Raw genomic sequence first — 13,407 nt, 5'->3', positions numbered from 1 at the left:
ATTGTTCTTTATGCACCACCACAGGGTATGCAGGGCTCTTTTCAAATACCCACAAAGGCAGAAGGGCAGAGTCTGTGCTGCCGTTGCCCCACATAAGGCATTACCTTTGGGGAGGGAAAGTGAGAGGCTAAAGGTAGCATGAAGCCACCTCTATACTCATCCAGATCCTGGGCTTCTGTCTGTCCTTGGACACTAAGACAAACACAAACGTGAACTTGCTGTGGGTAGGGACAGAAAAGTACTGAAGTGATGCTAGGAAAAGGGAGATATGGACAGAACACTGAAAGAAGGTGATTTTAACTGCAAGAATGCTATTCGAGTACTGCTGAGAAACCCAAAGAGAACAGCAAATTTCTGGTGGACAAGGGAGTATGTGTGTCGTGTGGGCTATTATATATTAGCATATATCTGCATATTTCCATTCTTTTTATCCCAAATTCTGTTAGCAGTTAAAATTATCACTTTTGTAAAGACGCGTTTTCACAGGAGCCAAAAGACAGGTCCAGATTTAAATTGGAGTGTAAGAGCAAGACCAGATTCCTGACCTGCCTTACCAGTCTCTCTTGATTACAGTCAGCTCCTCTCCTATCCCCACGTTTGACTTGCAAGATGGCGGCCGGAAAGTGTGCCCAAGATGCAATGCCCAGTTCCGAGTCACTGAAGCTTTAAGAGGACACATGTGTGTAAGTCGCTGCTCTGGAATGAGTTGCAGGGTTACTGTTGTCAGTTATCTTGTGCAAAAAATTCCCTTTCATGAGCAGGGGTTGGGGTAAAGATAACACCTAAAGGTGGCAAGGGAAATGGAAACTGTGCACTGAGATCGTGAATAACCCCAGGTAGGCGGGAGCTTGGTGAAGCCCTTTCTGATCTCACCTAGCAGCACTGAAACAGAGAGAAGAGCACCCCGCTTTAATCCACATTACCCCTTTGGCAGTGTTTGGATGTCTTGTATTCCAGTTCTAATAAGGCCTAGCCCACTTAGCCTGTGCAATCCAGTGAGGACCCAGCCCCTTTGGTACCTGTAGTATAGCTTCTGCTAGATACGCTCTAAGCATTAGTATGGCTCTTTCTCCTGTAGTACTGCTGTCCTGATATGGTTGAATTCCTCAAGAAAGGAAAATCCCTGGAACCCGAACCAAATATTCAGTCGACAAAGCCTCCATCTCCAGAAAAAACTGCAGCTGTTGCTTCACCACCCTCATCTACGCCTATCCCTGCACTGTCCCCACCTGCTAAAGCACCAGAGCCAACTGAAAACGTAGGGGACTCATCCCAGAGCAAGCTCATCATGTTAGTAGATGATTTCTATTATGGCCGGGACGGGGGCAAAGTCAGTCAGCTGCTGAACTTCCCCAAGGTCCCAACGTCCTTCCGGTGTCCACACTGCACCAAGAGGCTAAAGAACAACATACGGTAAGAGGGATGTCATGTGTTGTCATGTTGTCAACAGCGCAGTGTATCTCTAACACCTTTGGTCTGCAGAACTCACGCTGGGTTACTTTTAGTCTGCAGGACCACTACAGTTCCCAGAGAGGGAAAATATTTTGGGCGTGGTCACAGGATGAGTCAGTAGCAAAGATGCATCTCTCAGAGTGATAGAATCCCAATTCTGTGTCAGAAAATGCAGATGGAAAAAGTTTCACTTACCACCATAGGCAAATATAGGATTTTGAAAAGGGGGGTGCAGATTGCAAGGTGCATCAATACATAAAATAATGCATATTGTTCTCCAGTTAAAAATAAACTAGAAGTATTATTAATTTGCTAGAGGCCTATGACTATTATGCAGTTAAAGATTGAAGCAAAAACAAATATAACATCATTGGAACGAGTTCAAACAATCTGCAGAGCTGTAAAATAGGAGCTTCATTACCGGGAGCAGGTAACAGACAGCAGAATGGCAGAACAAAGGTTGGCTTGATTGGTTGAACCATCGAGACCATTAAAAACAAGAGCGGGTTGTTAACACCTGAGGAATGAAGAGTTTAGACAGAATTAGGTAGATTACAATTAACCATGAAATTCAGATGAATCCCTCACCACTGCCTGACTAGAAATGCTGCTGTCAATGCCAGACAGTTGGTTTTAGACTTTCAGTAGAGTAGGAATCAAAGAGGGTGTGAGTGCACCAGTGCAAGCCCCTTGGATCTGCCCCTACTCACCATTAAGCTGACTTCTGGAACCTAATGAAGAATTGTCCTCTCTTTTATCCAGTTCAGTTACAACCCAAGGGTTGAAGAGGTAATTTCCTATTTGTAGAGAAGACTACATTACAAAGCCTCTATCTTGTCTTATCTTGACAATAGGTAGTATTTGAATTTGTCTATGACCTGGTAAGCTTTGTCTTGGCAAATGGAGAATTCTAGCTGTGCCCTCATTCAAGGCCAAAAATTCTCCAACGGATGTTTTGGTCCTTTATGACAAAATGCCCACCATTATGCTGTCTACCTGCCTGCCGCCCGCCCCCGCCCCCGCCCCCCCCCCCCCCCCCCCAAGAGGTGGCTGGTTAGGAGAGTTTTCATCATGCCAGTTATGGTTTTGGCAAGAGGAGCAGGGAGGACACACACTCTAGACACACACTGTGTTTAGTTTGATTAATAATTAGGTTAGATATTAGGGAAACCTTTCTTACTAGGAGGGTAGTAAAGCTCTGGAACAGGTTACCTAGAGAAGTGGTGGAGTCTCCCTCTGTGGAGGTGTTTAAGCCCCGGCTAGACAAAGCCTTGGCTGGGATGATGTAGTTGGGGCTGGTTCTGCTTTGAGCAGGGGGTTGGACTAGATGTGGCCTCCTGGGGTCCCTTCCAACCCTCATTTTCTATAAATTTGGAAAGTCTCTACCACTGGTCAAAAGCAAAAAGTTGATGCTGCCTTCATCCTTCTTCCAGAATCACTGCTACTGATGTGAATGTGCTTGGATTTATTTTCACATGCATTCTTCTCTCCTCCTTAAGGTTTATGAATCACATGAAACACCATGTTGAACTAGATCAACAGAATGGGGAGGTAGATGTTCATACCATCTGCCAGCACTGCTACAGACAGTTCACTACTCCTTTCCAGCTGCAGTGCCATCTAGAGAATGTTCACAGTCCCTATGAATCAACAAGTAAGTGGCAGGTTGTCTGTCTCAAGATTTCAGTGCAAGTGTCTCAAGCAGACCATTCATTCCAGGGCTTCTGTCACTGCCTGGCAGACTGTGCTCAGGGATTACTTGGAATGACCATTTTCTTACATGCATATAGAAGTTCAAGCTAAATTGCATTGCAGTTTGTCTAAAGTGATTTCCGTGCCAAGGGCATTCTGAAGGCAAAGACTTGACTGGATAATATTCTGGTTCTGATACAAACCTACTAAAGGAGTGACATTTTGATCTGAGGTAGCTGTTGCACTGTTGTTGGGGCACTGTCATTTGTTTTCTTAAATTTAAATAATAGCTGGTATGTACAATGTATTTTAGAAAATACTAAGATAAATAAATATATTTTTAAACTGTATGTCCCAGCTCACAGATGAGTGTCAGGAACATGTCTGCTTCCTTCAAAGAGATTACTGTATTTTTTTCACATAGATTACACCCAAATATAGGATACACCTTGTTTTTGAAAGTCAGAATTAAGAAAAAGGATTCTTCCAGTTATGGCTGCATAGAGGAGGAACAGAGTTTTCCTGAAGATTAGGGAATCCTTTCCTGCATAACTAACTAGCTGCTGTTGAAAACTGGTCTCCATGAGTGGGTCTGTAATTCTGAAAAGAGCTAAAAGTACTGAGCTAGAGACTCTCACATTGAGAGACCAGGAGCAGCTAGCAGACAGAAAAATTGCCTAAGAATGGTTAGTTTGGTTAGTGGAACAGCAAGACTATTAAAAAGGAGAGACCATTAAAAAGGAGAGATGATTGATGGTTAACACCAGTAAGAGTGAAGAACAATGAGTCATTAAGTCAATTGACTCCCTCAGCTGCCTGAACAGTAATCACAAAGCTGCTGCACTCTGGAGCAGGAATCAAACCAGGTTGCTTCCAACTTTGGGCAGAAAATCAGCTTACCCACTTAATGCACACACCCCAATTTTGAGGGGCTGATTTTGGGGAAAGATGCATGTTGTATATAAGAATATACAGTACATTATGGCATATCGAAGCCCCTTGCAACAACTTTTGTGGTCTGGCTTGAGCTTTTCTAACTGTTATTTCATTTTTCCTTCCTGTAACAGCAAAATGCAAGATTTGTGAATGGGCATTTGAGAGTGAGCCAATGTTCCTGCAGCACATGAAGGATACCCACAAGCCAGGAGAAATGCCCTATGTTTGTCAGGTATTGTATAACTCCAAGTGCAGTGCTCTGCTCCTGTAATGTCCAAGAGGAGATCTAGTATTCTTCACCAAAGGAGTTGGGTATAGGCCTGGTCCCACTGGACTCCGTGCTTGGAGAAAGGCCTCGTGGGTCACTCCCAGAGCCTGGAAACTGGTTACTTTGCCACAGAGAGAAGCTGTGTGTCCGTCCATCTGGAGGTGAGGCGAGGCTAGGCTGTGCTGTCAATGCTTGCATCAGCTCTGCACCTCCTCAGAAAGGCCCCAGTGCTGTCCCACAAATGGGAGATGAAGAAAAAACTTCTCTGTTCCAAACTTGGTGTTAACCAAAGCAGCAAGTTCTAAAAGCTGTTTTTTTTAAGTGTCTGAGTGAATTGTTCTTCAGTCTGCTCCCATCGCTTTGCAGTAACTCCTTTTCACTGTGCCCAGTACAGAACTGGCACTGGTGCTCTTTTCATTTATGGGAATGGCTAAACAAAAGGGGATGGGAATTGTTTCACTGACTGCTATATGCTTACCATCTGAAGGAGCAGTCTTTTCCAGATTTAGGTCCTTGTTCATTTCAGGTGCATGTAGTCTCTCTGAAAAGTGCAATTGCTGGTTTTAGCCTTGTATAGAGCTCTTTTCATGTGGAAACTGAGGTTTTCCACTATGCCCGCAGGTGACTTGTCTCATCTTATTGTCTTGTATCGTGACTGAGAACATTTGGAGAGGCATTTAAAAGCCAGCCACTGGCTAGGCACTTGGAAGCTGCACTTATTGTCACGTATAAATCTAGCTAGACTGACCAACTGATCACTGTTAGATCTCCCTTACTCCTTACTTCCAACAAGGCCTGGTTGATCTGGTAATTGAAAATGGGTAGGGGATAGCAGGTACTCAGATGTTACAGTGAGGCCAGGCCAGTCTACTGTGGTGGTAGACATGACAACAGCTGCTAGAGTATGTCTTTGTGCACCCCCAGGTCTGTCAGTACCGGTCGTCGCTGTACTCTGAAGTGGATAGCCATTTCCGAATGATCCACGAGGACACCCGGCACCTGCTCTGCCCTTACTGTCTTAAGGTCTTCAAGAATGGCAATGCCTTCCAGCAGCATTTCATGAGGCACCAGGTAACCCCCGTGCTGAGTGGAGGCTGCCATCCTGGCAGTGTGTCTTTCTCATGGTGACTATCACGGGAGTTTAGCACATGCTTAAGGTTAAGCAGGTGCTTAAGTGTTTTGCTTGCCTGTTACAAACTGTAATTCCCAAAGCATGTGTAGTGGGTCTGTGTCAGCCCTTTATCTTCTAGGTGCCCTTCTCAAAACTTTGTATTTGAGAAACATTTCAGCACTGACACTGCCTTTTTCTACAGCTTTGAGTTCTCTCTGTCCATATCTGTTGGTGTAACAGCAACATCTTTTGTGTGGGAGTAGTTGGAACATACTTAAGGTTTTGGGGGTTTTTTAAGTCATTGTTTTTGACTGATGTGTGGCTGACAGCTCTGTGAGCCTTTTGTTTACCCACAGAGCAAGGTCTGGCAGGGCATCAGCAGGGCAAGCTGCTTCAATCTTCTGCTCTGCCAGTGTGCCTTAGCACTGGCTGGGACTAAACCCTTCTCCAGCTAGAGGGTGAGAGTTCGCTTCTAGTGGCCCTTTTGGCCGTTGGTACCTTCTGGATTGGCTGCCAGCAAAGGGATTCTCAAGCGTGGGGCTGGATGGGCTGTGGACAGTTTGCCAGGGGAAGTACATTTCATTCTCTTCTGGTTTAGAAGAAGAGTGTCTATCACTGCAACAAGTGTCGGCTGCAATTCTTGTTCGCCAAGGATAAAATCGAACACAAGCTACAGCATCACAAAACCTTCCGGAAGCCCAAGCAGTTAGAAGGCTTGAAACCTGGAACCAAGGTAAGGGATCCATGTAGACAGCAGCTGCCCTTCTCTCCCTTTCTCCTGGAACACCTCTGCAGACTCGGTGTCAGTGCATTCACCCAGAGTGCCAGCAATAAAAAATGTGTTTGAAGGATACATAGCATTTCAAGTCCACATTTATCTGAACAGAAAGATTTCTCCTATCCCCTCCATTCACTTGACATGCTTTTATCTGGTCGTAGTATAGGAACACCTTGCCCTGCATTCTTGTGGAGGGTTGGACTAGATGGCCCAGAGGTCGCTTGTAACCCTTGAATTCTACGGGTGGGGTGCACTATAGAAGAGATGAGCAGGAAAAGCAGAGATTAGTAGGCACCAAGGGTCTTACGATGTGGCCTTTGCCTGTCCTTTGCAGGTTACAATCAGGGCATCTAGAGGACAGCCACGGACAGTGCCAGTATCTTCAAATGACATGCCACAGGGCACTGTGCAGGAAGCCACTCCGTTGGCATCTTCTACGGACCCGCAGCCCATCTTCCTGTGTCCACCTGTCCAGAGGAACATCCAGAAGAGAGCAGTCAAGAAAATGTCAGAACTTTTGGCTAAGTTTCAAACTAAAAGGTGGTGGAAGGAAATGCAGTCAGTTTTTTGTTAGGCCACTGCTAGTGGCAGAGCCACTCCTTGGCACTTGGGTAGTTTTGGTTTGTCACTGCCAGGTAGAGGCCTCCTACCAAGAGAATCTGGCTTCCCAGACAAGGATTAAGGCAAATGCTGAGAAAACAGAGCCCAGGTGATCCTCCCCATACCTCTGACCCCTCCTTGGGGGCTCTTTGGATCCCATCATGGCCAAACACTAGAGCTGGGTAATAAAGCCTCTTCCCTGCTGCTGGAGTAGGAGCAATGTGAACCAGCTACCAAGACTACTTCTTCCCTTGTTAAACCCTCCTTGTCAACACAGCAGTAACTCCAGTGTATGGCTGGAGCTGCTAATTTCTGCCTCCACAGCAAATCTGTGTGTCTGATTCCTAATGGGATCTTCATTTCCAAGGAGAGAGGAGCCTATTGCATTTGAGTGTCAGGCCTCGGAGAGGGACTCCTAGCCAGACTGTCCCAACTGGGAGCAAAAGCCTGGCAGTGAGGCAGGCTGAGTAGCTAGGGAGGTAGTCATAGGGCAAAGCTGATGATTTTGACTGCAAATTCTTCTACCAGTTTGCACTTGTCAGTGACTGTCTCCACTATCTGCTGCTGAGTTCTGTCCCTCCCTGAGCTTGCTGTCCAGGCACTGACAGGAATGTCCCCTTTTGTCCACAGGAGTGTCCTGGGGAGACAGACCTGCTTGGAATGCAGCTTCGAAATCCCCGACTTCCCCAACCACTTTCCTACCTACGTTCACTGCTCGTTGTGCCGCTACAGCACCTGCTGCTCCAGAGCTTACGCCAACCACATGATCAAGTAGGTGCTAGGGACACTTGTTCTGGATTGTTGGGGGCGGGGGGGGCACCTGCGTTCCCATTCACTAGCAGTAGGGCATATACCCCTGTCCTTGCCCCAGTATGTTTCAGCCCAGAGGTTGGTGGTGGGTTTCTTATACACCGGTGCAAATGGGAAAATTGTTTAGTATTAACTGGATGGGAGCTGAGCGTGCTGAAGTTCAGATTGTGTGAGGACTCTCACCCTTTACAATAAAAGGCTTTTCATTCACTTAGAAATACCCACTGCAGCTTCTTCCTGGGGAGAGTAAGCACACTTCTCTTCCCTGGCAGGGTTTTGTGCTGTTGCTCAAGCCCATCATGATAAAAATTCTCCCAGCTCAGGAAACACTAACATTCTCCCTTCAGCTGTGAGCTTAGTTACTCTTCAGTGCAAACAGCTGACTTTTCTTCCAGAGCTGATATATTGCTGCCTGGCTTCTGACACCGCTTTCAATATAGCATTCACTGTAAAGATGTAGTTGATGTTTTATCTTGTAGTAAAAGCAGGATTTTACTATGCTTACATGGGCCTGCAGATCCTAGAGCACAGTGCATGTGTATAGCCCAATTACAGTCAAAGCCAGGGCATTTTCAAATGATCAAGCACTTGAATCTAGAATGCGGGACTTTCCTGAACTACTCATTGGAAGGTGGGTGAATTTATAACAGAACATTGTTAAAACAGAATCAGCTTTCCCAGAACAAATGTACTGCCCTTTTGAGCATGTTTGTCTTCTCTTAGGTAGAATAATTCTGGTCCTCTAATAATTTTGGGGTGTTTTTTTGTCTTGCAGCAACCATGTCCCCCGGAAAAGTCCAAAATACTTGGCTTTGTTTAAGAACTACACGGCCTGGTAATGCAAAGCATGATTCCTTTCTTGGTTACTGGAGAATCCAGAAGGCATTATTTTTCTGATCTCCTCCCTCTGCCATCTGCCTTCCTTATTCACTGTCTTAGAAATGTCCAGTTTGTAGGGGTCCACTTAATTCGTGGTTTCCGTTTTCACAGAAACTGCAAAAAACGGTATTGTCCATGATAGCCAGGAAATATTGCATTGGCTGTGATTTCCTGCAAAATCAACCTAAAAACCCCAGCATATTATTCATATAATACACTGTTTAGAACGTCCCAGTGCTTACTGCAATACAGAGACAATGCGACAGTCGCTGCAGCCATAGATCACATGATTGAGAGTTACTGTCTGCTAGTGATGTAGACTAAGTGAATTTGCTATTATACAGTATATGCCTCTCTGCCAATCAGCAGTGAGGGGCAGGGCCACCTGGAAGTGCCCACGAAATCTGTTCTTCATGCTGCAACCAAGCCATAAAAATTGCTTTGTCTCACTGTGAGTTAAAAGACCCCTACCAATTTGTCTTAGTCAGTACAGGGAAAACATTTTAGGCAGAGCAGAACACCAGGTCACAGCAACTTCCAGGGACTACCTGGGGGCCTGGCACATCTGCACAGGAGGGTGGAGTTTGGCCCTGGGTCCTCACCCGTTAGTTCATGGTGATTGTTTGTGGGAAACAACTTGCAATGGAGCTGTTAATCACACACTTCTCTTCCTGCTTGTAGTGGTGTAAAACTGGCCTGCTCCTCCTGCCTATTTCTAACATCTGAAGGCGATGCGATGGCCAAGCATCTGGTCTTCAATCCCTCCCATGAGTTCAGTAACATTATTTTCAGAGGTAAGATTGTGAGTTGGAGCAGAAACATCCCAGTCCTTGGTGGTGTGATACTAATTCAGGGACAACACACTGAATGCCTCCCAGACGTAGCACCATGTGTGGCTTCTGTGGAAATCATGAGGGAGATCTGTGGTGGTGACAGATTTACCAGCTTTGCCCAGCTGCCTTCTATGGCCACAGCTGGATCACTCTCAGCTGTGCTGTAGATCACACTGGAGACAGTAGCTACATGCACGGTGTTGCTGAGGAGCACCCCGAGGCTTTGTGCAGCTGTAGAAGTTGCAGTCTGCATAGGATTGGAAATCAACATCCTGGCACTTGTCACAGCTGTCACCTTAAGCAGAAGTAGGGATGCTGCCCACAGCGATTTGGGAAAGCCCAGCCTAGCTGACTTTCCTCAGCCTTGCTGATGTCATCCTGTGACTTCACATGGACCCAGTGTTTCTCTTCTTCTCTTGGCTGTTTGTCTAACATTGCTGTGCATTGTAAACAGCTGCTGTGTTCCAGCCAGAGGCGGCTGGCTGCCTTTCAGTGTCAGAAGAACCGTATGTGAGTTTGAATGAGTGCGGGCATGTGCGATATGTGTTTGCACCGCACCTTGAGATTTTGCGAGATCATGTGGGCTGTACGAGATTAGAAAATGCCTTTTTCTCTGTGCATGCTGACTCCACTTCCTGTTTGCTAACCCCAGTGTTTTGTCCAGCAGGGCCGACTTGGCTTTCACATGCCAGGTAAGCACTTTGCCATCTCTCACCTGCCATAAACCATTCAAGTCCCTCCTCCTCCTCCTCCCCCCCCCCATGTTTTTTTTCTTGCTTTGAGAAGATTTTATTCCATTTCTCTCAGGCACAGCCAGCCCCAGGACAAAAGCCCGAAGAATACATGCCCCACCTATTCCCCAACTAAAGTTGCTACTGTGAAAACAAAGCCTCCGTTACCTGAGAAGGATGAGCTGGAGTCTGAAGCAGCGCCAGTGGCATGCAACACACCTGTGGTCAGTCAGGAGGGAGAGTGCTTAAATATTGATGATCAGGAGGATGAGCAGCCAGCAAAGGAGCCAGAACCAGTGAGCAAAAAGGAGCAGCTCTCCGTGAAAAAGCTCCGAGTCGTACTGTTTGCTTTGTGCTGCAACACGGAACAGGCAGCCGAGCACTTCCGCAACCCGCAGCGCCGCATCAAGCGCTGGCTGCGGAGGTTCCAGGCCTTCCAAGAAGAGAACTTGGCCTCCTTGTCCGAGGGCAAGTACCTCAGCTTGGAGGCAGAGGAGAAGCTGGCAGAATGGGTCCTCACACAGCGAGAGCAGCAGCTGCCCATCAATGAGGAGACTCTCTTCCAGAAGGCCACCAAGATTGGGCGGTCCCTTGAAGGGGGCTTCAAGATCTCCTACGAGTGGGCAGTGAGGTTCATGCTGCGGCACAACCTCAGCACGCACACCCGCCGGGCCGTGGCACACCCTCTCCCCAAAGACGTGGAGGAAAACGCCAGCTGCTTCATTGAGTTCGTGCAGCGGCAGATCCACACCCAGGACCTCCCGCTTTCCATGATCGCAGCCATCGATGAGATCTCCCTCTTCCTCGATGTGGAGGTACTGAGCAGCGATGACCGCAAGGAAAACGCTTTGCAGACCGTGGGGACTGGAGAGCCCTGGTGCGATGTTGTCCTCACTATCTTGGCTGACGGGAGCGTGCTGCCCACACTGGTGTTCTTCCGGGGGCATGTGAATCAGCCCGCCAATGTGCCGGAGTCCATTATCTTGGAAGCCAAGGAGAATGGATACAGCGATGACGAAATCATGGAGTTGTGGTCAACCAGAGTGTGGCAGAAACACACAGAGTGCCAGAACAGCAAGGGCATGCTGGTGCTGGATTGCCACCGAACACACCTCTCCGAGGAAGTCCTTTCCCTGCTGAGCGCCTCCAGCACTCTGCCTGCTGTGGTCCCCGCTGGCTGCAGCTCCAAAATCCAACCCCTGGATGTTTGCATAAAAAGGACTGTGAAAAACTTCTTGCATAAAAAGTGGAAAGAGCAAGCCAAGGAGATGGCAGACTCCACCTGCGACTCGGACATTCTCCTCCAGCTGGTTCTGTGCTGGCTGGCAGAGGTGCTGGAGGTCATTAGCGACTGCCCTGAACTGGTGCAGCAATCCTTCCTGGTGGCCAGCGTGCTGCCCGGCCCCGACGGCACAGCTAACTCCCCCACGCGCAACGCCGACATGCAGGAGGAGCTGATTGCCTCACTGGAGGAGCAGCTGAAGCTGAACAACGAGCCGCAGGACGAAGACGCCAACTTCCAGGATAGGGCTCAGGCCGAGGAGTCTGCCGACCCAGAGATCCTCCACCAGCTGTTCGAAGGGGAAAGCGAGACTGAGTCCTTCTACGGCTTTGAGGACGCCGAGTTGGATCTGATGGAAATGTGAGCACTGATCTGAGAATCATGATCCAGAAAGGGTTATTTTTAACTAAATGTTGGATGAGACCATTACACTTCCCTGTGGATTCGTGGGCTTAGGAAATTCATAGGCGATCAGATTAATAGCCATTTATGCTGTTCATTTATAAGTTTTGTGCTTTTTTTTTTTTCTTTTCTTTTTTTTTAAAGAAAAAGAAAAATCACTGTGTTGGTATTTTCTGAAGATATATTGTGGGTGAATATTTTTGCGTTTTCTTTACCTCACTGTATCATAGTTTTCTGTTTTATTGTGCAGAAATGTTTTGAATTATACATCGTCAATGTGACCATTTCTAAAGAAAGGAAAAAAAAATATGTAGCTAATGAACCAGTATATAAATTTTTTGGTTGTCTTAACACAGATTTTTTTTAACACTTGACCCAGAGATTTAGGTTTCTGTGGTAACTTTAGATATGAATTATTGCTTTAATGTGTGAAAACTTCTATAATCGGCCATTAAGATTTGGGATTTTTCTTTTTTTTAAAAAAACAAACAATTATTTTGCTTGTGAGTCTTGACACAGGGGGTTAAAACACAAGCGATAGAATGCTGCCTGTTCAATGCCAGCCGCGGTTCCTAGGAGCCATTAGTATTTAAACTGGGGTTGAACTGAGATCCACAGTTTGGGAGTTGAGGTGCAGTGCTAAGACCAGCCTCCTATTTCTAAGCTGACTTTCTGACAACGGGGGGACCCCGAGTGTGACGGCTTCGTTCCTCCACCAGGGAACTGTCTGGCATCCACCTCACTCCAAAGAATTACTGACAGAGGGTACATGATGGAAGAGGAAGATCAAGCCTGTCTTGATCTTCCTGTACAATAGATGGGAGCTAAAAACTGTATGGACCATTAAACGTTGACCTTTTTAAACTCCTAGTAGTTGATAAACCTGCTTTAACCAGTGGCATCTGACACTACGTTCCTTAGGATTAGAAATCTGATTTAATGAAACAAACTGTGACGTGCACAAAAGGAAGACGTTTGTTTTTATTTTTCACTGCCAGCTTAAATTTTTCTACAATTTGCATGTTTGAGGGTTTTTTAATTGTATGTATTATGGTATCAGCCAGAAGCATTTTGACATACCGAAATCAGAGGCACCTGCTCCCTTCTGTTTCCGTAGAGGTTTCTGAGACCTTTCCCTAGCACCCAAGGAAAGCAGGAGGCAGCGTGTGCAGACCTGTAAATGGTTCATCTTTAAACTGTACATAAGTGGAACATTTAATAAAACCAGGGAAATGGATTTATAAACATGCGTTTTTATTACGGAGAAGTATTTAACTCTTGTGAATATGACTGTAAAGCTGCGGATTGTGCTACATGCAACTCCCCAGCTCCTCTGCTTCCCGTGCGGGGCGCAGCGCTGTTGGGGAAGCCAGACGGCCTGCTGGGGTTCGTTTGCACGCCCTCTACCGCTTGCGAAGGGATTCCCAATAGCTGTGTGTGGCCTGGGAAAGCCCAGAGATGGGATAGTAATTTAAATGTGTTTACATGTCATCCATCTGTGGGGTGAGAGAGCCTGCTGCCTCCCCTTGGAGGCCCCCTCGTTGCCACTCATTCCCTGTAAGCGGGTTTGGGTTCCCTGGAACAGTCTGCTGTCCGCATTTGGAGACTTTTTTTTTTTTTTAAATAAAAGCCT

At 46.7% G+C, this 13,407-nt stretch overlaps 1 protein-coding gene across 9 annotated transcripts in view; it reads left to right on the top strand.

The window, feature by feature from the left end:
• The window catches only part of POGZ (pogo transposable element derived with ZNF domain), a 46,302-nt gene extending 33,291 nt beyond the window's left edge, over window positions 1-13,011 (top strand). For 8 of the 9 annotated variants that reach the window (XM_059718091.1, XM_059718089.1, XM_059718093.1 and 5 more), the window contains 12 exons: window positions 574-683; window positions 1,079-1,413; window positions 2,952-3,106; window positions 4,212-4,312; window positions 5,273-5,419; window positions 6,058-6,192; window positions 6,572-6,744; window positions 7,468-7,608; window positions 8,423-8,482; window positions 9,208-9,320; window positions 10,027-10,051; window positions 10,167-13,011. In XM_059718091.1, the coding sequence (XP_059574074.1) occupies window positions 574-683; window positions 1,079-1,413; window positions 2,952-3,106; window positions 4,212-4,312; window positions 5,273-5,419; window positions 6,058-6,192; window positions 6,572-6,744; window positions 7,468-7,608; window positions 8,423-8,482; window positions 9,208-9,320; window positions 10,027-10,051; window positions 10,167-11,736 (3,065 nt within the window). In that variant the 3' untranslated portion in view covers window positions 11,737-13,011. The remainder of the gene's footprint in view (window positions 1-573; window positions 684-1,078; window positions 1,414-2,951; window positions 3,107-4,211; window positions 4,313-5,272; window positions 5,420-6,057; window positions 6,193-6,571; window positions 6,745-7,467; window positions 7,609-8,422; window positions 8,483-9,207; window positions 9,321-10,026; window positions 10,052-10,166) is intronic. The other variant, XM_059718090.1, reaches the window with a different exon arrangement.
• Window positions 13,012-13,407: the final 396 nt, after the last annotated feature.

Source organism: Alligator mississippiensis, chromosome 15 (assembly GCF_030867095.1).
Source record: "Alligator mississippiensis isolate rAllMis1 chromosome 15, rAllMis1, whole genome shotgun sequence".
Classification (NCBI taxonomy): Eukaryota; Metazoa; Chordata; order Crocodylia; family Alligatoridae; genus Alligator; species Alligator mississippiensis.
The sequence above is the reverse complement of the archived record's forward strand: the minus strand, read 5'-3'. Positions and strand labels throughout refer to the sequence as shown.